General features: G+C 32.7%; 4 protein-coding genes across 4 annotated transcripts; 3 read left to right on the forward strand and 1 right to left on the reverse strand.

Moving 5' to 3' along the window:
* Window positions 1-3,710: 3,710 nt before the first annotated feature.
* Window positions 3,711-7,524, forward strand: LOC107190430 (ubiquitin carboxyl-terminal hydrolase 36). Its single transcript, XM_015579229.1, has 7 exons — window positions 3,711-4,227; window positions 4,337-4,450; window positions 4,525-4,751; window positions 5,028-5,426; window positions 5,529-6,463; window positions 6,551-6,684; window positions 7,184-7,524. Exons 1-7 carry the CDS (start codon window positions 3,732-3,734, stop codon window positions 7,522-7,524), a joined length of 2,646 nt encoding a protein of 881 aa, XP_015434715.1. The 5' UTR covers window positions 3,711-3,731.
* Window positions 7,525-9,594: 2,070 nt separating this feature from the next.
* Window positions 9,595-10,934, forward strand: LOC107190078. Its single transcript, XM_015578809.1, has 4 exons — window positions 9,595-9,660; window positions 9,990-10,199; window positions 10,351-10,569; window positions 10,653-10,934. Exons 1-4 carry the CDS (start codon window positions 9,595-9,597, stop codon window positions 10,932-10,934), a joined length of 777 nt encoding a protein of 258 aa, XP_015434295.1.
* Window positions 10,935-11,507: 573 nt separating this feature from the next.
* LOC107190674 (vacuolar protein sorting-associated protein 8 homolog) lies at window positions 11,508-18,556 on the reverse strand. Its single transcript, XM_015579523.1, has 15 exons — window positions 18,448-18,556; window positions 17,850-18,128; window positions 17,465-17,758; window positions 17,166-17,384; window positions 16,912-17,091; window positions 15,351-15,596; window positions 15,140-15,280; window positions 14,257-14,712; window positions 13,440-14,185; window positions 12,886-13,273; window positions 12,644-12,811; window positions 12,427-12,574; window positions 11,989-12,229; window positions 11,689-11,902; window positions 11,508-11,606 (listed from the first exon to the last, which is right to left on the reverse strand). The coding sequence occupies exons 1-15, from the start codon at window positions 18,526-18,528 to the stop codon at window positions 11,508-11,510; spliced, it is 3,900 nt and encodes a 1,299-aa protein (XP_015435009.1). The 5' UTR covers window positions 18,529-18,556.
* A 386-nt stretch (window positions 18,557-18,942) lies between these two features.
* On the forward strand, window positions 18,943-23,582 carry LOC107190085 (mothers against decapentaplegic homolog 4-like). The gene is made up of 12 exons (XM_015578822.1): window positions 18,943-18,949; window positions 20,192-20,260; window positions 20,364-20,512; window positions 20,583-20,862; window positions 21,045-21,302; window positions 21,745-21,885; window positions 22,102-22,290; window positions 22,362-22,535; window positions 22,600-22,854; window positions 22,933-23,214; window positions 23,297-23,427; window positions 23,502-23,582. Exons 1-12 carry the CDS (start codon window positions 18,943-18,945, stop codon window positions 23,580-23,582), a joined length of 2,016 nt encoding a protein of 671 aa, XP_015434308.1.
* The last annotated feature ends 617 nt before the right edge of the window (window positions 23,583-24,199 follow it).

The raw sequence follows: 24,199 nt of genomic DNA on the forward strand, positions 1-24,199 counted from the left end.
GTTTCACTTGTTTATGCGCAGTGTAGTCGTTTGGTGTTGTGCGCTTAGCGCTTCGCGCTTCCCGTACTGAGAACGCAAACAGAAAATCATAGCTTCCAAAACTTAAAATCATAACTTCCAAACTAATAGTTTTAAGACTAATGAGTATTTTAATATTTTTTTGTAGAGACCGAAAAATTGCATTGACTAGTCCAGCTAAAAGTATAGAGTTTCATTTAAATAAAGGGTGCGATTGCATTTTTCATTGGCATCAATGTATAAAAATGCATACACTTAGTTCCATGGTATGCTTCATTCGATACCATTTAATTTTATCGTGTGATTAGTCAGTTATATTTATAATATTATTTTATAATCATTATATATCATTATCTATCATATATATATATATCATTTTATAATCATTTCAATTTTTGAATTTCTGTAACCTACATATAATGCTGACTGTCTTCCATTTAAAGAAAAAGTAACGTTTTCTCAATTATAGGTAGCAACGACTAAAATTTCTATTCGAGGTTTTATTCGTAAGCGTCGAATAAAATTTTTATTTGAGGTTTTATTCGTAGGCTTCGAATAAACCTTCGAATAACTTTGGCCAGCACCAGAGGTGGATAAATATGCGACTTTTTTATTTTATACGTGACACGTGTCGTAAATGTCTTATATCTGGAATGAAAATATCTATAACGTGTTTCTAACCTATAAAACATTTTTCGTATAGGTTATTAAGAAGTGTCAATTTATTAATAATTTTAATTCTGATTAAAAACAATTAAATTAAGTTCGGTTACACTGATGAAAAATGGATGTTAAAAGGTTCCAAAAATTGGTACAGAATAATAAATATAATTTGTTTAGATTGAAAATTATGTTAATAAAAAGTTTATTTTTATTTAAGATGAAGTAAGATTGATCATTACTTGAAAAAATTTGTCTTTTTATTGTAATATCTCTTTTAGCGTAATTGATTCAAAACATTTTAAAGCATGTATTAATGCACTAAATGATCAATATTAGCCTCCTACAAGAAAGGCACTGGCAACAACAATTTCGGATGCACAATATGATGAACTTGTTAATCTACAAGGTAAGATGAATCACAAGATTGAGTATTACTAATTGATGGGTGGAAAAATTCTACAGTTAATAGTAAAACTGTTGTGGCCATGGCCAATGTTATATCTTACAAGTGGCGAAAAACCTCTTTCAGACTCTTTAAACTTTAGTACAATAAAAGAAACTGTAGAGGTTCTGAGTGATGTTGCAAAATAATTAATTTTGTTACTACTGATAGCTTTACATTTATTGATATTAATATTTTTTTCATAAAGATTTTCAGTCTCATTTGTATACACAGTACTGCAACTTGCCATATCTACATCAGATGTATTGTTATTAGTCTTATCATAAACATATTTATTTACTTGATTAAAAAATTTTCATTTTTTTATTGTAGACCAATTAATGCGGTTCTAATCTCTTCACAGCTGTATTTCCAATATTACAGTTGCACACTACAAAACACTACATTTTTGCGTTTTTCATTCTTTCTTTAATAAAAGTTAATTTGAGATTATACTTCGTGTTTACTATTATATACACCTACAATATTACATTTTTACTTATTTTTAAAAAGTTTTTCTACTTTAATTGTTTAAACGTTGAAATAATTAATATTTGTATTTACGACATTTGCGATAAATGACACGTATAGAATAGACTCAAAAACGACATATACGTATGCACAATCAGAATCACAGATAACTGCTGTCAGCACCACCTGGGGATATAGTACACCGGTTGAACGATAGTGGCGCTTCATGCCAAACACCGTTAGGATCCCTGACTATAAACGTCCATTTTTTCTATTGTACGGCAAATGCATAGACCATAGACATATATAATAGACTGTGCGGTCTTATGGTAGGGATGAAGCGAGACCGAAGGACAGAGGTAACGATGGAGTCATTCCTCTCTCGTTCGCACATCGCAATGGGAGGGGAGAAAGCGACTGGTGGCGATGGGGAGAAGGAATGCTGCACGCATGAAATGCATCCACACAGCCGTAAGAGAATTCTTCACCACAGCCCCATTAGAAAGAGAGGAAAGTTACTCCAGTGAGTGTCCTCTCTTTCTAGTGCCGTCTTCATCCCTACCATAAGACCGCGCAGTCTATTATATATGTCTATGGTCTATGCCATGAACCTAGGAATTAAAAGACTGAGAGCAAGGTTTCATTCCTGGGTCTATGACTGACTATAAGACCGTCGTGCCCTGGCATCGTGGCACAATTCGAAAGTATACTTGGCGTCTTTAAGGGATCAACCCCACCACGGGAGTTTGTGGACCTGTGTATACGACCCTGTTTAATACGTATTTGACGTTATTTGAATGACATCCCACGGGTAATTTTTTTCAGATATCTTTTCAATTACTTTTTTCAGATGTCTTCGTTAACTGGGTTGTAGCATTCTCAGAATTTCCTTTCTGTACGTCGTAACGACTATAGGTGTCGCTATTATCGCTGCCACACGTTCATTGACATGAAAACTAGATTACACATTTTAGGCGCCCCTGATCGGATCGTGAAACTCAACGGAAAAAGTTTAATGGCCACCGATATAATTGCAAATGGCTGACATCACGATAGAGGATGGGCCTTGATTTCACATGTCCAAAACTAAAAGTTCCAAAAATGTCGTGCATTAGTGACGCGTGGTATTTTTAACAGTGTTTTTTAATTGAAATTAACGTTATCATTAACGTAAGTGTCCAGACGAAAGTTAGGTAAGTGTGACAAAGTACGCGGGAAAAAGTGACTCGTGGCCGGAGACACGCGCCCTCAGTTAAACTCATCCGGTAACCGTTTCGGGGCACCTAAGCGCGTGGAATTTCGAATAAATCAATAGCACTGTGATTCTACGTGTTTACGATTGGAAAATCTCGCTTATTATGTGAAATGTATTGTAATATCATTGATAAAAATTCTTTGTGGAGGCTGTAACGCATATAATCACGAAGAGAAGGTAAACAATGAATCTGTTCGCGCGGTATCTATTGCACGCCGCGTGCTTCTTGTGTATTCCGTTACAGGTTTAGTGTAATATTGTGTAATTACTGAACAGACTTCGAGTAATTCTACTGTTTTGTTCTTATATCGAACAGTTTGTGCATCGAAATATTGATTTGGCGTTGATAGTGCTTTTATAAATGAATTAGTTGTAGAATTAACCCTTTCACTTCGCATCCTCGGAATTTCTGTATCCTTAGCATGCACACAAACGTATACGTATCTTGAGTTTGAAGACGAAAAATGTATGATTACTTTAACATAAACGAAATTTGTTTATTTTAATGCAGTTTAATGATTAACAATTATAAAAACCGAGTTAGTTTGTTATTTACTAAAATTAATTAATATGATTTCCTGTACTTTTAATCAAATATTACAAGTTATTTATTTGCTTGCTGTATAATACGGAATATCATACATTATAAGTAGGATTGACAAATGAAAAATTACATTAACATTGACTGCAAAATTAAGTCTGTATTTTTTAGAATATTAACTTCGTAATTAAAGGGACTAAAATATAATTTGAATTGGAAACAATGACTTGAACATTATTATTTATGAAATACTTGTTTCAATATAGTGAATCGCTTTTTTTGTAATTTTTTATAGGAATAATAAATAAGGAAGTTTTGACAGAAAATAAGAAATAGTAATAATGCCTGCTGTGAGCATTTGTGATCCAGTTGCGGCTACACTTCGTTGTGCTTTGGAGACCAGTCAACCAAAGACATCGGATGATTTATCTACAAGTTTAGTCAGTAGTGCATCTAGGATTCTACAATCAGAAATTCAATACAAAGAAGTAGATGATTATCAAACAACAATTTTGGATCAACTTAAAGCCAAATATATTGTATTAAGCCTACCAAACTCAGAAAATTCTGAAGACAAAGTAAAAGATGGTGCAAATTATCTAAAGAGAAATGAAAGATTATCTAAAGGACCCAGTTTACCAGAACCAACCATTACTTTATATTCTTCAAAGAAAGTCAGTTTAGGGTGGAAAGGCACATTTCCAGTTGGAGCTGGCATGAACAATGTTGGAAATACTTGTTATTTGAATAGCACACTTCAAGCACTGTTTCATGTACCGGCGCTTGTTAACTGGTTATTATCAGATTCACACCACACATCGAAGTGCGAACAAAATGGTAAGTTTCAAATGATTACATTTTTTTAATAACACACATGGCAGTACTCAACTAAATAGATTAAAACAATAGTTCCATAGTTTTGTATCATATTGTGATAGTAGGTTAGTTTTAGATGGAGGTGGAGAGTGCCTTACATGTGCAGTGGCAAAGACTTTACAATTTAGTCATCAGAAATCTGGTTGTGCTATTAAGCCATTCTATATATATAATAAATTAAAGCGTGAGTATTGTGTATCATGTAATATTAATGGTTTTTCATTTATTTTATACATATCTATTTAATTTGTTTATTAGTCATTTGCCGAACTATGGTGCCAGGACAACAAGAAGATGCTCATGAATTTTTACGTTATTTACTGGAAGGCATGGAGAAAGCTTATTTAGCAAGACACAAAGCTAGCAAATTAGACAGTTATTCTAAAGAAACAACTCCTATTAATCAAATTTTTGGTGGTTATATTCGTACTGAAGTAAAGTGCCTACAATGTCGACATGTTTCTACTACATTTCAGCATTTTCAGGTATAGATATACAAACTAAATATTTTATATTATTCAATATACAGGATGTCATGTAACTAGTGGTAGAACTGGGTAAATGATGATTCTATGTGAAAAAATAAGTCGCAAATATAGTCGCAATATAAAATATATCAAAATCGATTTTCTCGAAAACGAAATCTCAAATGAAAAAATTCTTGTTTTTACGTAGAATCACTCCTTTACCCGGTTATACTACCAGTTACATGACACTTTGTATATGTGATAAAAGTTAACTGTATTTATAAATTTCCATAGGACTTACTGGTGGATATACGCAAAGCAAGTACTTTGGATGAAGCATTAAGTAGTTATTTTAGTCGTGAACAGTTAGATAACAATGATTACAAATGTGAAGCTTGTAAGAGAAGAGTTCCTGCGACAAAACAATTTAGCCTAGAACGACCTCCTAAAGTACTTTGTGTACAATTAAAGAGGTTTAGTGTTCTAGGTGCGAAAATATCTAAACATATAGGCTTCAAACAAACTATAGATATGGGTCCTTATCTATGGAGAGAGCCAGGAGAACCTATACAGCCACTTACATATAAACTTATGTCAATAGTTACACATATGGGTCCATCAGTTAATTGTGGGCATTATACTGCAGTTGCCAAAGTTTCAACGGGCCAATACTATTCCTTTGATGATTCTTGTGTAAGTGCTAATAATATTTTTTTACTTGTTATTTTCTTCATTAATCTTTTACCATTTTTCATCAAATATTTTCTAATTATTTTTTTAATATCTGTCGTACAGGTTCGTCCAATTAATTTGAGTAATGTATTGAGTACAAATGCATATATAATGATTTTTGAAATGGAACAACCAACACAATCTCAGGTTCAAAATCAACAGACTGTTAAATTAAATGGTACACTGACTGTTAACAATACACTATCTTCATCTGAAAGTCCTATGAATAGAACTGTAAGTCCTAAAGCATCAACGTCTGGATTAATCGCTTTAAATGGATCGACGAATGGCTTGTCAACTACTAAAGAGGGTAGTGAAAATTCAGAGACAAATTCCCAAGCATCGGTAAATAAAAATACAGGACTACAATTTTCCACGCAAACAGTTACAAATTTTATCGGGCCACAATTGCCACAAAAATTACAAGATAAAGCTCAACCAAGATTAATTATGCAAATTAAAAATGGAAAAGTTTTAAATGGAAATAGTTTGGTTCCCTATGACGGATCTAGCGAAGAAGAGGATATTAGTGTTGTAGGATCACTAAAAAATAAGACAAATTCAAATTGTACATCAAAAACAAATGTTTCCCCTAGTAGTACTAATGGTATCCAAAAAGGATCTCCAGTAAAGGGTGGTACACCTAAAACAGTTCTTATTTCAAAGGATACGCAAAAATCTATATCAAAGACAAATGGTAGTAGTATTCCTCAAAATCAAACTAACGTGATGCAGTGTTCGAAAACACAAAATGGTTCTAGTTGTAGTACTGTTACAAGCTTGACAAAATATCAAAATGGTCAAACAGAAGCGAATGGTAAGACAGAGAGCAGTAGTAGCAAAAGTAAATGGCATCAGTCTATCCGAACGAAAGCTGGTCAAGATGAGAAAGTAGTTACAAAAGCGGCAACTAGCAGCATGAAAGGATGGCAAGTTTCAAAAGACACATCTTCTCCTGCATCAACTGCAGCACCCAATGGCTGGTCTGTTACTGACAAGTAAGAAATTATTCGTTAAATTTCCGTTCTAATTTTGTGGATCGTTTACTATAATATTAAATAATGTAACTTGTAATACTTTTATAGGGAGGATATTAATAGAAGTAGCCAAAACACAACACCCAGTGCTGCAGCTTTAAGAGATTTCAATGGTACGAATCGTTCCGAAACAGTTTCACATCTATTAAAGATGTCTCATCGTGGTTACGGCAGTTCGACGGGTCAGTACAGAAAAAGAATATTATTGAAGAATCCCCAATTGAACCCAACACTTTTTCCTACGAAATCTTCACCGACTCATCGTGCATTGATGCGTGATTCAATATACTACCCATGCGTAAAGAATATTGCACAAAGCAATAGGATAAATTCAGAAAAAGAAAAAAATTGTACTAACTCAAATGTTTTAAAATCCCGCTTAAAGTAATTTCATAATATTTAACAGAAAGTGGAATTGATTGAGTGCCAATAAATCATTTCTAAATTCCTAATGAAAATATACATACCGATTCCATTTTGTTGAGTTTGTAACAAAATACACTGTGTAATCCATTAAAAGAAAATTATCAAGTATTATAACATAACTATTAAATAGTAATATAAAATTAATTAAAAACCACGTATATTAATTTGTATTGCAAAAAGAAAAAAATTGTAACGTATCGACTGTGACTTTATAAATCAGAATATATCGTACAATGTATGCTTGTATATTTACAGTTTCAAATTGGAACGGCAATAGAACGCATTTAGACCGAGAAGTTGATAATGATAGACGGGGAGAACGTAAACGCCATTTTAACGCGGATGACGAAGAAATAGATCGTGGCCGAGTGAAGAAAGCAAAAGATCATCGAACGTACGAAGAAAGAAGTAACACGGTTTATAACCCTTTCCAAGAGTATCAGAATGGTAAAACGTGGAACCGATCTCTTGGTGGTTATTATCGGAGATATTATTATAACACTTCTACCCATAGTCGGCAACGACATGGTAGACATTATAGACCTGCACATTACAGATATCACAGTCACTCTCGAGCACATTGGCAACGAGGATAAAATAAAGAGAAGATAATTATTGAGGAAAAACCTTAAAAAGCAATCTGATATTGAAAGACTTCGTTAGTTCTGAATTGCTGAAGCAAATTGTAATTTTTTCGACACGTTGAAATGGAAATACTGATATCGGCAATGCTGAATTAGATAAATTAATGTTGGAACTAACTATTCAACAATTATTGTAAGGAGTCTGTAAACTGCATTATTACAGTCTTGCATGTTTCTGACACAGACTTAAAGTAGTCTATCGTTGTCTTGTAGCTCACATTATGTCTGTGGACATTGTACTACACAGAACATGGGGGATGAGTATCAGTAACTCTGCCAATCTTGTGTTCAAAATGAATGAAATTTATTATAACATAGCACTGAAATACGCGTGTCTTCGTCGTGTAATAACAGAAGAATGTATGGATGGTTGCAATGTTTAAAAGTTACATTAATATCTTTTAATTAGTAAGAGTTTGACAACACATTAGGTGCATTTTTAATGCTTAAGTTACAGGAGTAAAATTACGTCTTTATTATTTAATTTGAATTACGCAATTGAATATGTTATTTGTAAAAATAATTTAACTTTCATATTACATAATAATGACAGAATTTTGAAACAATTGTTTTATATTAATCTTATGGTATGAATGTGTGAACTAAGCTTGCGAGGAAGATACATACATGTTGCAATTTACTTGATACATCTTTAATTATTTATAGAAACTATTTTTTTGGGAATATCCATACATATTCGGACATAAATAATAAAATTACTTGTGGATATTCAAAATTTTAAGAAGTTTCAATTCATAAAGATGGAATTGCAAAAAAATATTTTCAAAATTTTGTTTTGAGGAACGTACCGTGTGTTCTTCGTAACGTAATAATCCGTCCTTGATTTTGCTGAACAAAGATACTCTTCCCTCTTCAGATTGTAGCAAAACAAGCTTAATTGGACAGCAATTACTGGTTAAATGTTGCATTAAGAAAGATACTGTTCTTTGTAATTACTTATTGAAGGCTCATTATTATAATCATTAAGGCGTTAAGCGTATGATTTTTCTTAAAATATGGTGAATGTGTATACCTGTGGATATACGTGAATTCTGAATTTTTTTTATATATTATATATACATATTAATTCCAGAGTGACTGCGAATGTTGTGCATTGTCGAATGAAGAGTGTTTAATTATAACGATGAATAATAATACCGAGTTATTGAAGTACTAGTTAAAACGAAATTGTAAATTACATAGATAAGTGTAGAGTTTTAATATTATGGACTTCTCGTAGATCATTAAAAATTATAAGAGCCATAGATAAATTGTTAAGCCAAGTGTAAGGGTGCTGGCTATTTCGACAGCGCTCATTACATTATACCTCGTTATATCATTCTACAAACTAAATACTAGCCAAAAACAACATTTATTAAAATCTGGCGATTATTACGGATGTCATTAATCTTCAATACTTCAAAGCATCGGACGGTACATGGATTCGATGTATACATATTAGACCTGCATCTTAAGTATTAGACGCAATTTAATAATTATATTAGCTTGATATTACGGTAAACATAATATAATTACCATGATATAACCTTATAGTTAGAGCACGATGTTACTGCATCCGCTGATGTAGAATAATGGTCATTGGTACATTGAAATTCATGTACCATTTGAAAGAACGAACTTCGAGATTTGGTGAAAATCGCTGCGTTTAATATTGAAAACGTGTGTGACACCGACTGTATAGCGGTAAACGCCAGATTTAATTTATGTATCAAATATCTTAAAAAACAAAGAAAAAAAAGAATAAAAAGGAAATGTCTATACAGTTTTTGGAATACCAGTATCGAAAAGCGTAAAAATAGACGGTAAATCCATAGAAACCGAGATTCATTTACACTGTAAAAACATAAGACTATCGCATTTTCGAGCGGATTAATGTAAAGTTTGCAAGACACATGTAATCTAATTTTGCATTTTATTAATGTTATATCTCGACGATATTGTATACCTTTATTATTTATACAAGCAATCCTGTACATTTCCGAAGGATTTCGGTCATCCAGAATGGAGTTTTTGCTAAGAAAAGAAGAAATCTCCCAAAACGAGCTTGTAAACACGCTCGAAAGAAATGTGAGTATACATATGTTTAACACCTTCATGCTCTCACAACGTGTTCAAATAAATTATTATAGTTCTGATTGATCTAATCTTTCGTAACTCAAATGAACTTCATTACTGTCATACAAACTGTCTAAACTGTACTTCATATTAATTACGAAGATGTTTTCTTGGGCCATTTAAGCATGAAAGAGTTATCATAAATGGTACAAAAAGATTTGACGAACATGATTTATGAATGTAGAAATGAAAAAGTACATTAATGTTTATTTAAAAAGATTACAAAAAAGTATATTATAAATAAATAAAAGCAAAATACAAGACTATCGATGTTTATTTAGGTAGCGATCTTAAAGATAGAAAACCGTTACAATTTAAGAATCAATCATGAATTGGAAACGAAGCTCGTGCTGTTCCATAACGTTTTACGCAATCTTCTGGATAAACTTGACTCTTTATGGAATTTAGCCGAAGCACGACATCACGGGGGAAATGAAATAAAACAGTTTGCTGATCAGATTTCGAATTCATGGACTTCAATTAGTCGACAGGTAAAAATTATATAAAATTTCTTAAGTATCTTTTTACTTACAATTCCATATATTTTGTTCGTGTACATGTTTCCCTATCTTTTATTTTCGTCATATAACATACTTCGTTAAAGAATCATTGAAAAGGTTATTAAGTTATGCATAAATACAGATTTCTGAAAAATATTCTAAGATTCAAATGGCAAGTCGAACGTTGCATGGAGTTCCATTATCATTGTTATTGGATAAAGTTAAAAAAGAGGTAGTTTTACTGAAACTATGTTTACAAGCTCATGATCTTCCTTGCAATCAGGAATATAAGTTAAAAGGGTATGAATTAATTACTGAAGTTGAAGAACTTATAAATAGTTTGGTAAAATGTGATTATAAGGTAAGAATATTAACTAATTTTGAGGTAACGTAAATAGTGTTTTATTAAAATCACAATTCAATGTTTTTTTTTTCAAATTACAGTTACAACAGTATTTATCTATATCAAATATTATTCCACATATTAGAAAACTAGATTCAATGGTGGATAAATATGTCTCCAATGTTGAATTACTATCTATAAAAAAATCATTCTTGTCTGATTTAAGTACTTTTTCAATTCTTGTAAAACTATTAACAGGTGAATTATTAGGGTATGAACCTATAGATCCTAATCATATTCTAATAGAAAATGTACCAAAGAAGCCAGTTTTCATTATAAAAAACATTAAACGTAAAGGTACTTGCCCTTATTATCCAACATAAATAAAAGCATATAAGTATGTATATCTTCATTTTAATTTCAACATATTGTTTATTGTTTAATTTTTCATAAGAAATCGTTATATGTGTAACATTGTACATAGTTATTGACAACAAATGAAAATGGTTTTATTTACTTAATTAATATCTTTATTTACTTAATGACTGATATTTGGCAACGTGCTCCAAATTGGGTGAATAGAATTTACAGCAATAAAAGTATGTGAGTCCTTATTGATACTATACACAATATAAGTATATTACAGTATACAATACACAATATTTGATGATTCAGCGCCAAGCAAGGAATGGCTTAAATATCAGGGTTAGATAATTCATGGAAGTAAAATAATGTGTTTACCTTCACTATGATACAAAACGGGGTCTTATTAAAACTAATAAGAATTTAATTTATTACATGGAATATGGAAACAGAACAACACAGTCCTCATGGAATGAAAATAAGAGATCTAGTTTGATGTACATTTACAAGGCTCCACAGTCATTTTGTTTAACATTAGAATACTATATATCACTGATAAGTGTGATATCAAATTTTGATATTTAAAGACTAGATTAAAAAATACCTTCAAGATCTGGTAAAGTAGGTGGTGCAAGTCTCAGAGAAAGATCTTTATTGCGCATAAATTCTGGTGGTAGAATTTGCTTATGCTCCTGTAAAATAATTCCAATCTTTAATATAATAGTACTGATGCGCAAGATAAATTACTAATGGAAAATTTGTAATGTTACGTACATGGAATGACTTGGTAAGATGTGTGATATTAGTAACTATGGGAGCCCATCCCTTTGAATTTAAACATTTATAACACGATCTAGGTTCTCCCAAACATTCTGAATGAAAACCATGACCACAACTGAAAACTACTATATAGTCTGTACATTGTGACAACAAATGACGACATATGGGACAAATTAATGATATACTGGCACATGCTCTACCTGCGTCTCTAAAACAGAAAAATATTAATACTTAAAAAATTGTCTGTGTTAAATCTATGTAATTATTCAGATTTAATATCAGAGTATCTAATACCTTAACGAATTTTTCAGAGCCTCGTGAAGCTCTAGACTGACCAAACGTGCAGTAGTCTCTACTAAAGTTTGTTCGTATCGAGAATGTGTTAGTACCCCAGATAATAATTGCCTTATGTCACCTATTGTACCACTTGTTGCTAGTGGGTGTTTCAGAATCTGTTCTAATACAGTCGATAATGCTGTTGTACCACTAAGAAATTCTAATACAATCCTTAACAATTTTCCACTTAATTTTTCAACTGCAATTAATTCAGGATGGTTAATATATTTGAAAGAATAAACTAAAGAATGTCTACACTATTATGTTAATAACAGTATTCTATAAAACTGATTTGATAAAAAAAATATAAAAAATAAAATTTAAAAATTGTTTTTAAAGAATAATGAATATACAGATGATCTATGTATTTATATTAAAACCGATGGTAAAACGTACCTTTTTCATCATTACTATTTGAATGTGTTCGAAGTATTGTTTCCACAAGCGGCATCCAATCTAAATTTCCAGCAGATCTTTTACAAAGTCCCGCCAGCTGTATTGTATTCTGAACTGATTCATTTTCTGAAATCTTATTCTGGCAATACTAGAAGAAGACTTTCATAAAATTGATACAAATAAATTATCGGTATCTATTTCTGTAAAATATGCTTACCAGTTTAAGATTATTTTGAAACTCGTTCAGAAGAATATCAAATGCATCTTGATAATTGCCTAATTTTTCTAACATAACAGCTTCAGCATCTTTATGATTTGCTTTTTGAACTATTTTCAATGCTTCATTCAGTCGACAACCATGAATTCCTTGAATATGACCAACTACCTGCATGAAAATAATAATTGAAGAGTGAAATTATATATTCTAAAATTAAAATACCTCGATAAGATTTTACTTACATTTTCTGGTTGCAATTCGCACATTAATTTCAAATACTTTTCTAACAATTCAGTTGAAAGATCTAATGAGATATCTTCTTCTTTATACTGAACTATTTCATATAAAGCTTCCAGTAAGGTGTACTGCAGATTTGAAGTATTCACTAGCTTCTGTATTATTTCATTAAGATTATTCTGCATATGTGTTGCTATAAGTATTGCAAATTGAGTTGGATTAATTCCCACTAAAGCTTCAGTATTGTTCATTACAACTGTTTGCAATGAATTCTGAGAGAGGTGTTTCAACCAGGGCCAAATTTCATGATGTCTAAATGGATGCAGTATCATACATTTACAAACTGCAATCCAATCCTCCCTGGCACTGTACAGCAACTCCGCAACTTGCATACTGTAACATTATGTACTGCGATACAAGTTACTATGTATGATGCTACCAATATGAATAATAATATTATGGAATCTCTTAAAACGTGGTACTTGAATTACATTGTAACACTTTGTTTACATATTTGTAAACATTAAGAAAGACCTTAATTATTTTAACATATACTTACAAATTAGCTCTCTCTGCCAAATTAAGTAACGTATTATCTGATATATTACGCAATTTCTTAGAACGTAATAATCCCAATATTGCATTTTCTTTATCAGTCTTAAGCTCTTTTGATGATCCCATGCTTGAGTCAGTACATAATATTTCGATTATTTTATTTAACATGCTAGGTTCTAAATTAACCGTATTTTCTGCTACCTCATTAGCTATAAATATAAGAACTAAATTTCTTTGTTCGTCGGTGATACAATCGGGATTCCTTGGACTAAGTGGTGTACTAGGCATAACAATACTTAATAATATGTCTATGAGCCTTTGTCGTTGTCTGAGACCTATTTCAGATGTGAATTCTGGTTCTTGAAAAGCAATTGCTATCACATCAAGAAATCCCTTTGCGTCAAACTGAAGCAATGTCCTTAGATAAGGGTATTGCCTTTCTGTGTCATTAGCTAAGCTTGAATGTTGTGAAAGCAAAGCTCTCAGTACATCTGTTTTTGCTCTTTGCGATTTACCCTCTGGAAGCTCATCTCTAGGAAAACCACGACCAGCAAGACAACAACTGGCATAAACCAGAATTGCGTTACCAAGCTGTATACTATCTCGAGTTACTGAATCTTTTGAATTCGTTAATGAACTTTGTAAAACAGGTACTAATTGATGAATTGGAGCGGTGAAATCCCCTAATGCAGTCGTTTGAAGATGTATTAAAGCTTCCCAAAGTCCTCGTTGACGACAAACTGTTGTTACCTACAGAGTTTCCCAAGAAAAATGTATTCTTTAATTAAAAACAAAAAAATATTATAAATATTTTTACTTACTTGGTGAATATCTAAGCAGTCAACGTCCAATAACACTATTATTGATTGCAAGGAGTCCACTTTGTCTTCCTGGTCATAAACGGTAACTAATTGTTGAGCAATTAATGGTGGTAGTCGAGGTCGAAGACTTCCATCTAATAAAGGACTTTCGAGGGCATGCAAGTAACTCGCTTTGAGTCCCTCTGATTCCGAAACTAAATCCCATAACTTTCCAAATAATATTTCTGTATTTTCTAACTGTATACAATAATCTACACACGTTGTGACTATTTCAAACTCTACATTTTCATCTGCAGTGCAACGATTCAATTCTTCCATGTACTGAATTAAAACGTGACATACTTTATCGCGAGCTATTTGTTTGCGACGCTGCTTTGAACCACGAAGACCTACAACTGCTTTCCCTTTATCTTGGTAGAAAGAGAGACCCAATGCTAAGGCTTCTGGAAATCTTTTCTGAAATAATACAACATACTTCATGTGACTGATGGATCAAGTACTGTACCATTCTATTTATTCAAATATAATTTTCCTATGTTATTATAACATAATGATTACTATTATATTAACAAACAAAGTTTCTCTCCATTTCGAATAATTTAAAAAAAAAATTACAAAACTTTACATGACTCATGGATGGTCTTATTCCCCGGTCATTCGGCTAACTGGAGAAAATTATACACCAACGAACGTAATAACTCTCTATTGCCTTATGATTCATCAAAAACTCTAGATTTGTTTTTATTATTAATTGCAAGAATTTAAGTCATCACATATCAACTAGAATCTGAAGTGCAATTATATTTCATGTAAACTGTCATGTAAGGTTTGTGGATAAAATTATTTTTGTGGGTGTATACATATTGTGATAATTGTAACATACCTGCATTGTCAAATGCCTCAATCGTTCTGTCCATGTTCGTATGAACACCACGTGTAAACTTTTTGTACCCAAAAGTAAAAGTTGAGTACCAAATGTTACCACAGTATTGTAACATGCTCGTTCACCAGCCAATGCCATTGCCTAATATCAAAGATAAAACATTATTTTGGAATACATAATTATTTTATTTTATTGTCTGATTGATCTGTACCTTCGAAACATTTCCACCAGTGGATAAACCTTTAAAATGGCTAGAAGCATATGAAATACTAACACGACTCATATCTAAAGTTTCCAAATTATCCTGCGCTCTTACGTCTAACAGATGTAACCTTTCTTGAGTATCCAGTACTGCTAATGATCTTGGATTTAACCATCGTAAGTTACTTATTGTATATGGAAGAGTCATCCTCCTTAGAGGAGATAATTTCACTCTTGAACCAGCTTCTGTGCACACCTGGTGAAAAAATTCAATTAATATAAACTTCTTTTTATTTAATAAAATTACTGTTATAATTATTAGGTTATTCGGAAAGTTCGTCGCGTTTCGTGCACTATGTCTTTATCATTACCTTTTTATTGCAGAAATACGAATTTAGTTGATCTGCTAAATATTGTGATACATATTGAACATATTTTTGCTCTTTTTGTGAGAAATATAAATAGGAAAGCAGAGTTGGGTACAATTTTATTTGAATAACACACAGTATAAAGGGGTTCAAACAGGTAATGAAATTAAATAATTGTTTGCAAAGTGTCTTCTTGTTCAAGAAGAAATACTATTTTAATATAAAAATTGAAATTTCCACATTTAATAAATTAGAAATGGCAAGGTACTTTTGTTGTCTTTCATTCTTTGTTCGAAACTCTTTACCCAGGCAATGAATTTGCTCATCTCTGCAGAAAAGTATAATCAAGCATAAATCAAACTACTTCGACTAAGAATTATTCATTCAGATCACTGAAATATTCCGTAGGAGGAAGAAACATTGAAAATAGACAATTCATACAATAGTAAGTATGTTGAAGCATTTTTTAAACAAAAGGATAGAAGTTTTATACAGGGTGAGTCAGGAGAAGAGGAAAATATTTTTGGAGCTGGAAGTATGGATCATTGTAAAAGAAAAGTCTCAATGAAATGGTTATTATTTTCAATAGTTTCAGAGATACAGCTGTTCGAATGTAGCGCGCCTACATCTATTCTCTTTCCTCTTTGATGCACAAACAGAACCCTGTACGATCCAGTTAATAATTGAGAATTATGGAGATACATGTTTCTTTTATTAAGCGTTATAATAATGCCACAAATCTGTACACATGCCGAATATATTAATATGGTGTATGTATATAATTTTTGCGATGCAAGTACCATTGCTACTGTTGCAGATTACCAAATCGAAGAACTCCCAATCGGAAAGTGTTCACCATAGTTTTTAACAATTATTAATTATATATGTAGTATTCATATTAATAATAAATTTTAAACAGCTATATCTCCGAAACTATTAAGAATAATAGCCATGTTTATCTAGACTTTTTTTTACAATGACCCATACTATCACCTCCCAAAATATTTCCCTCCTCTCCTGCCTCAACCTATATATAACAGATATAATGAAATTATCTGAAATATAAAGAAAAGTTGTATAAAGAAATGGAAACTAAAATGAAATGCAAATTGAAAACTACAAACAGTAATTCTACTCTTAGAAATGCTATGCACTTTTGAAACACTCGAATATTTAATGAGCCAAATTATATAAAATTCATACTTGATAAAAGTGAACCACATCATCCCTTGCAAGTGCAAGGACTGGATCAATTACACGAGAAGCATCTGCTGCTTGTATAACAACAAGTTGCCAAGACAGTTGTGGTGGTGCTATGGGAGCACCAGACAGAGGATGAGTTAATACAACACGCATTCGTGGCCTTATGCAAACTACTATTACCTAAACAAATTTAAACAATGTATATGTATATTTAATGCATTTGTAAAATTTATAAAGAAAAAACATGAACAAACCTTTGATAATGTTGCCATTGCTACCAATGTGTAATTTTTGAGGGGGTGCGATGGCAGATGATTTAACAACAAAGGTTCCAATGTACATACTTCACCTCTAGATCCACTAAATAGACATCTGCTATCACAACCTCGTACTCCCATAACCCTTGTAAAATTTAATTCAAAAACTGACCCTCCACTATCACTACATAGTGCAACTTTTGGTGAATCTGTGAACTATGAAAAGAAAGTTGTGTTTTAGCTGTAAAAAATGAATATCATTAATTAACTACCCAAATTTTATAAGTAGGTCTCACTTTAACATGTAATACGGCTGTGTCTAGAGGATGAACATCAGTGAGTGTCCTGAGTACTTTGCCATTAGAGCTATCTATCATTAATATGTGTCCTCTAGCAAAACCTGCCAGTACTCTGCTTCCATCATAATTAAAGCACAATGCAGATACAGAACCTTGATGCCTTGCCTCTTGATCACACCATCTTAATGTTTGTGAAGAATCAAAACCTAATACCAGACCATGACTAGTACCAACTACTAACATGTTTCCTCCAGCAGCAACTGCACTAGCCAAGCCAGCATTAACTTTTTCCTAAACAAATATAATATATCTATTAGATTGAATTCAATATTTAATTGTTTTCATTATCATTTTGAAACAAAAAAAACTGTTTTCCTCTTACACTGGCTGATACAATTTGCGAAGATATTCCTTTCAAAATGACATGCCTCAAAATAGCACCACAATACGTTGATTGTGAAGTTTTATTTGGTTTATTTAAAGAATTTAATGATAAATGACTTCCAACACTTGTCGTTTCACTACTACCTAACTTTTCTCCTGGTGTGAAACCAAAGTCATCATCTGTTCCAGATAATGAAGCACAATCAGGTTCTGTCAATATACTTTCTAAAGAGGGTAATTCCTCCACGGCAGGTATAGCATATTCAGTGTTGTCCAACTATAAGAAATAAGTAAATAAGTAAAGTAATATAAATTTCCATAATTTAACAAAATTATCTATTTAGAAGAGATAACTACATACATACTTAGGAGGGGGTTGAGAAGAAACAGACACACTTAAAGTAGAAAATATATTAACAGGAATACGATAAAAAATTTAAACGTTAACACAGAAAATTTAATACAGTAATTTTACTACGACCAAACCATAATATTATAAACATGAAAAATGAATTAATCAATTATAAGTACATAACCTGAAAATTACATGTACTATATTTGATTATTTGTTACATAAATATTTCATATTTAATTACCTCTTCGATGTCTAAATTAATGATCTCTGTTTCTAGGTATTCTTGAGACCCAGAATCCGACCCCAACCCATTTTCAGCCATTTTTTATCCTACCTGTCATTCCACAGCTGATACGTGTAAATGGTCAGTAAATGGTGTAAATATAGCGGCCCCTCATTGAACTATACAACCCTGTAGTAAATTCTCTGTCACACATACATTCACGAGCAGTGATGGGTAAATCCCTATGAAACCAAGTTATTTACGTTACGTGTAAATTACACGTAAATTACATAAGTAACGTAAATGTAACATAAACAGTCACAAAACAAACTTATTTTATCATAACTTAAATAAAGTATTATAACATAAAAAAAATTTTAGACAAAATTATTTAAAGTGAAATTTTGGGTGGTTTTAAGTTATTTCTTTTAAGAATTAATTGTTTTCTTGTTAATAAGCATTAAAGTTATTATTATTGCACATTTTATGTTCCAACTATAATCGCAAACAATAATGGAAGGTAAAATTGTCTATTTATCAGGGGTATGCGGGTACCCGAAATCACGGGATTCCCGAGACTCGGGTCGAGTCGTGCGAGAGCGGCGGGGATCCCGACAGATATCGGGTCCCGTAACATATTCGGGTCCCGAATGATATTTTCGAGAACTTTTCCGTCTAACGGCAAAAAATATACTATACGATACGATGCCATATTGAATCTTCAGGTTCATGATATGAACTATAAATGCTAAATAAGTTAAACCGATTCCAAATGGAATCCTGTGGTTGGACAGAGTTAATAATACAATCTTCAGTACATATTTCTTCGTACGTTATGTTTTTATTAAGTAAAATAAATAAAGTGACAGTATTAGGGACATTTAATCTATCATACAACATACAGGCATATATAATATTATTTTAAATTATAATGTATTAAAACATAATTCCTCGACATTGTCCGGCAATAATTATGTTAAGAACATTTTGTAATTAAACAAAAAGGTGTATGAAGAGAAATGAAAAGACATTCATTCCATCGACAACATTGTAACGGAAAGGACGTATAAAATTATCTTTATCAATTGAATTCGTTTTCCTTTATAATTAGTTTATTTTTTTTGTTTTTCCTTGTATTTACAATTATCTATAAAGCTAACGCGTTTCACTCTTCAATTATATTGAGACTCAGGATTCCCTGAGGGCCCACGCAACAGTAACTAAGCCATCGTATGCTTAGAAGTTTAGAAGCCTTAATTCCGTATTCGTATCCATATATACAGATCAGTGAATGCCTTCACCGCAGCCAACAGTCCCATCAGAAAGAGAAGTAGTTGCTCCAGTTATTCCCCTCTCTCGCTTATGTCAATTTCAGTCCTACATAAGACCATGCAGTCTATTATATATGTCTATATTGTGAATTGTAAAGCGACACTATAGACATATATATGTCTATGAGCGACACGGTTAAGGTTATTTTCTGTATAGTCGACCCGTAATTGCCCGTAATCACTCGTAATCACTTGTAATCAGTTTGTCAACCGATAAGGTACATACGTTCTGTGTCTCTTAATATTTCATAATCGATTACATTCAATTTGTTTAACTGTTTCACATTTTCAGTGAATCCACGTACGTGACACGCATGACTAACTGATCGCTGCTGGATGGTAAGTCATAAAAATTTGAACACATCGAAGCCAAGGATAAAAATAGTGTCTCAATCAAAGAATTGGAACGTTATTCGCCACGGCTTTCACAGAGACGGTTGGATTGGCGGGCAGAGGTGGACATCTGTATCCTTCGCCCCCAATGCAACCTAATCCAGAAGGTAAGTTTTGATAACGTTATTTTTTGTAAATAATCAGAATTGATATATTTACGTGGCCCATTATTGGTACATGTTTACTATGCAATGTAAACATTGTTTGCAGTGAGAGAGATGACTGGAATGGCTCCTACTGCTCCAACAAGTGCAGATGCTTGTTTAAGCATAGTACATTCACTAATGTGTCACCGTCAAGGTGGAGAAAGCGAAGGATTCAGCAAAAGAGCCATAGAATCTTTAGTAAAAAAACTTAAGGTAAGTACTTTTCTGTCAATTATCTAATTGTATCAAGAAATTCAAGTAAATGGTCCATATTTTTTCTCAGGAAAAACGAGATGAATTAGATAGCTTAATAACTGCTATCACTACAAATGGAGCACATCCCAGCAAGTGCGTTACAATACAGAGAACTCTTGATGGTAGGCTACAAGTTGCTGGTCGTAAGGGTTTTCCACATGTTATTTACGCACGAATCTGGAGATGGCCAGATTTACATAAAAATGAATTAAAACATGTCAAATACTGTCAGTTTGCTTTCGACTTAAAGTGTGATTCTGTATGTGTAAATCCATATCACTATGAGAGAGTTGTATCTCCTGGCATAGGTATGTTATTAAACATATTTCTTGTTTGCTTTTTCCTTCTAAAGAAATGTGCTTCGATCGAAGTTCCTTGTAATATCTTATATGTTTGCAAAGCTTCTGTGAATTCATTAGCACCATAAGTGTAAATGATTTATTGTTGTGGCCTTGGTGTATGATGCAATGGGTTGGTTTCCCCCGCACAGATCCGTTCTTTACAGACCTGTCTGGGCTGACTTTGCAATCAGGAGTGGGTGTTGGACCAGGTGGTAGATTGGTCAAAGATGAGTACTCTGTTGGTGGTGGAGGAACTACAGCAGCTGGAGCAGTAGGAACTACAATGGATGTTGATGAAGAAATGAATCAGACCATTCAGCATCATCCCCCTGCTCAATCCAATTCATCTAATAACACTCAATCATCTCAACAAACTTTTATACCAGGCCTAGCACCATCTAATCCAAGTAAGTAAAGTACTGTACTTCTTTTTTAATGACATTTGTTGTTTATTATGGATATATGAACTATATTTCAATGATAATTTATGATGTGTTAAAGTTGGTTAATTTAAAGTTGTTAAGTAAAAAATCTTAGTGTCATAATCTTCTAATCTTTCTATGGTATTCCTATAATTTTTGGTTAGTAAATGTATTTCTGTATACAGGGTGTGTTAATTTATTTAAAGATCAAGCATGTTCACATGTCTATATCCTACAATATTAAATAAAAACACTATATAGAAATGAATAAAGTTTTGCTGTCGGAATTGTAGATTAGAGGGTGGTTTTATTTTTTGTGCCCAACTTTTTTATTCATTACTATTGCTTTATCTACTATTATTGTGCATTGCTAGTTTTATTTCAGTTTAGCATTATTCTTTCTTTTCTCTTTTCTTGTTTGGCACAGCTAGTGGTGAGGGTATATTTGGCAGTAATGTGGGAGAGAATAATGGTGGTAACCCTCATAATAAACTGGACGACAGTAATTGTCCCAGACAAACCTGGATTCCTACACCTCATCGTCCTACAACACGTAACATTCATCATTGTACGTATATAATAGAATCCCTGTTTATATTTTTACTACTTTCCATCTACTGCTGAGTAGTTTTTATTGTTTTGCACCAGTTTTGTTGAAAATTGTAATAGTCTTTTGAAATCACTTCATGCAATTTATTTCAAAGACTCTGGATACAGGTTGTGTATAATTGACAATGTGTGTTATGTTGCCTGTATTGTGTACGAGTTACATTTGATTTTGCAGCAGTAGTTCATCCAATGAGTCACACCGTAGGTAGCCAACAACAGTCATCGACTACATCTAGTGGAGGAAATGGCACACAAATGCTGAATCCTTCGCAAGGACAGTCTACTGAAGCTTTCTATGGAACTAACACTCCACCTCAAGACCTTAATCAGTCCCCAAGTGTTGATGCATTAGCAGTAACTTTAGGTATACTACACTATCCTGCATGTACATTTCATAATTATTTAAAATCATTCTGCAACTTGATATTCTAATAGGTAACGGCCAGAACTCGCCTGTATCATCTGTACATATTCATCATCCAAATGGATTTCCAATAGGTACAACTGCTTATAATTCGGGGGCACCGCAGTGGACTGGAGCTAATACTCTTACATATACTCAGAGCATGCAACCTCCAGATCATAGACACCTTCATCCTACTTCTTATTGTAAGTTAACGATAAATTTATATAGCGCTACTTTAATATTATTGTAAACATATATTTTTGTTAGGGGTTGGTCACAGTGGTGATGTAGGTGGAAACATTGGTGGTTTACTTTCTACACAGCCAGCACCCGAATATTGGTGTTCTGTTGGTTATTTTGAATTAGATACTCAAGTAGGTGAAACATTTAAAGTAAGCAGTGGTTGTCCTACCGTCACAGTCGATGGATATGTCGATCCCAGCGGTGGTAATAGATTTTGTTTAGGAGCCTTGAGTAATGTACACAGAACAGAACAAAGTGAAAAAGCACGACTTCACATAGGTATATCCATTTTTCGCTATTTATGTTCTTTGTTTCTAATTAAGATGATCATTTGTTATACTGTCATATATTCCTCAGGAAAAGGTGTCGTGCTGGACTTAAGAGGGGAAGGAGACGTTTGGTTAAGATGCCAAAGCGAACATAGTGTCTTTGTACAATCCTACTATTTAGACAGAGAAGCAGGTCGTGCACCTGGTGATGCGGTACATAAAATTTATCCCTCTGCTTGTATTAAAGTTTTCGATTTACGACAGTGTCACAAGCAAATGAGAGGGCAGGCCGCTACTGCTCAAGCTGCAGCCGCGGCACAAGCTGCTGCTGTGGCAGGACATTTAACACACGGAGCACCAATTACTAAAAGTTCGTATAACATTCTTCCAATTGTGTAAGAATGATATCAAACTCCTCTTTAACTATTATCTTAATTTATAATTTAATATAGGTTTAAGTGCGGCAGCTGGTATAGGCGTAGATGATCTCCGACGACTCTGCATTTTACGTTTAAGTTTTGTTAAAGGTTGGGGTCCTGATTATCCTCGGCAAAGTATAAAAGAAACTCCGTGCTGGATAGAGGTACAAACAATTTTATTTTACTTAGTATTTCACATTTAAAAATGACAAAAATACAATCTTATTGTTTGGTACAGGTACACTTACATAGAGCCCTTCAGTTACTAGATGAAGTCTTACACACTATGCCAATAGATGGCCCACGGGGAATCGAGTAATTTCATTTATTTTTGAATAACATATACGAATTGAGAAATGGCATCACATTGCTACAAACTGCATCAAGTATACAAAATGTATTAAAAGCATACATATATGATACTGTGTGGTATAGTTGAGGAACAACAACAAAAGCTGTTGGTATAAATGAAAGCGGTGCGAACTTCAAATCCAGAACAAACATCGAATTGCATTGGAACATTAATTGAAATTCCTTATATATTTTACACACATGATTTGTCGCGTAAGATGAAATGTGTGCCACGGCTTTACATTACCTTCAACATACAAACGTTATGCAAAGGAAATATTCTTTTTAAGAAGAAAGGAGTGCATCTACGAGAAGAATCGAAGGTAGGATAAAAGACTTCTATTTTAGTAGGCAGTCGGTGTCCGATTTCAGAAAACAAATACATTTTCCATGGCATTTTGTGCTGAACATAATCTTATGATAATTACTTTTTAGTTGAATATAGAATCGAAAAATCTGTAGCTGAAGCAAGGAAACAGATGAAGTATTTATGGAGCCCCATTGCTTTTATACACAAAGTACGTACACAAATAATATCTAGCATTAACACTGCTTTTTCCTGAATTTCATATTATGTGATAGTGC

Source organism: Dufourea novaeangliae, unplaced genomic scaffold, assembly GCF_001272555.1.
Source record: "Dufourea novaeangliae isolate 0120121106 unplaced genomic scaffold, ASM127255v1 scaffold11, whole genome shotgun sequence".
NCBI lineage: Eukaryota > Metazoa > Arthropoda > Insecta > Hymenoptera > Halictidae > Dufourea > Dufourea novaeangliae.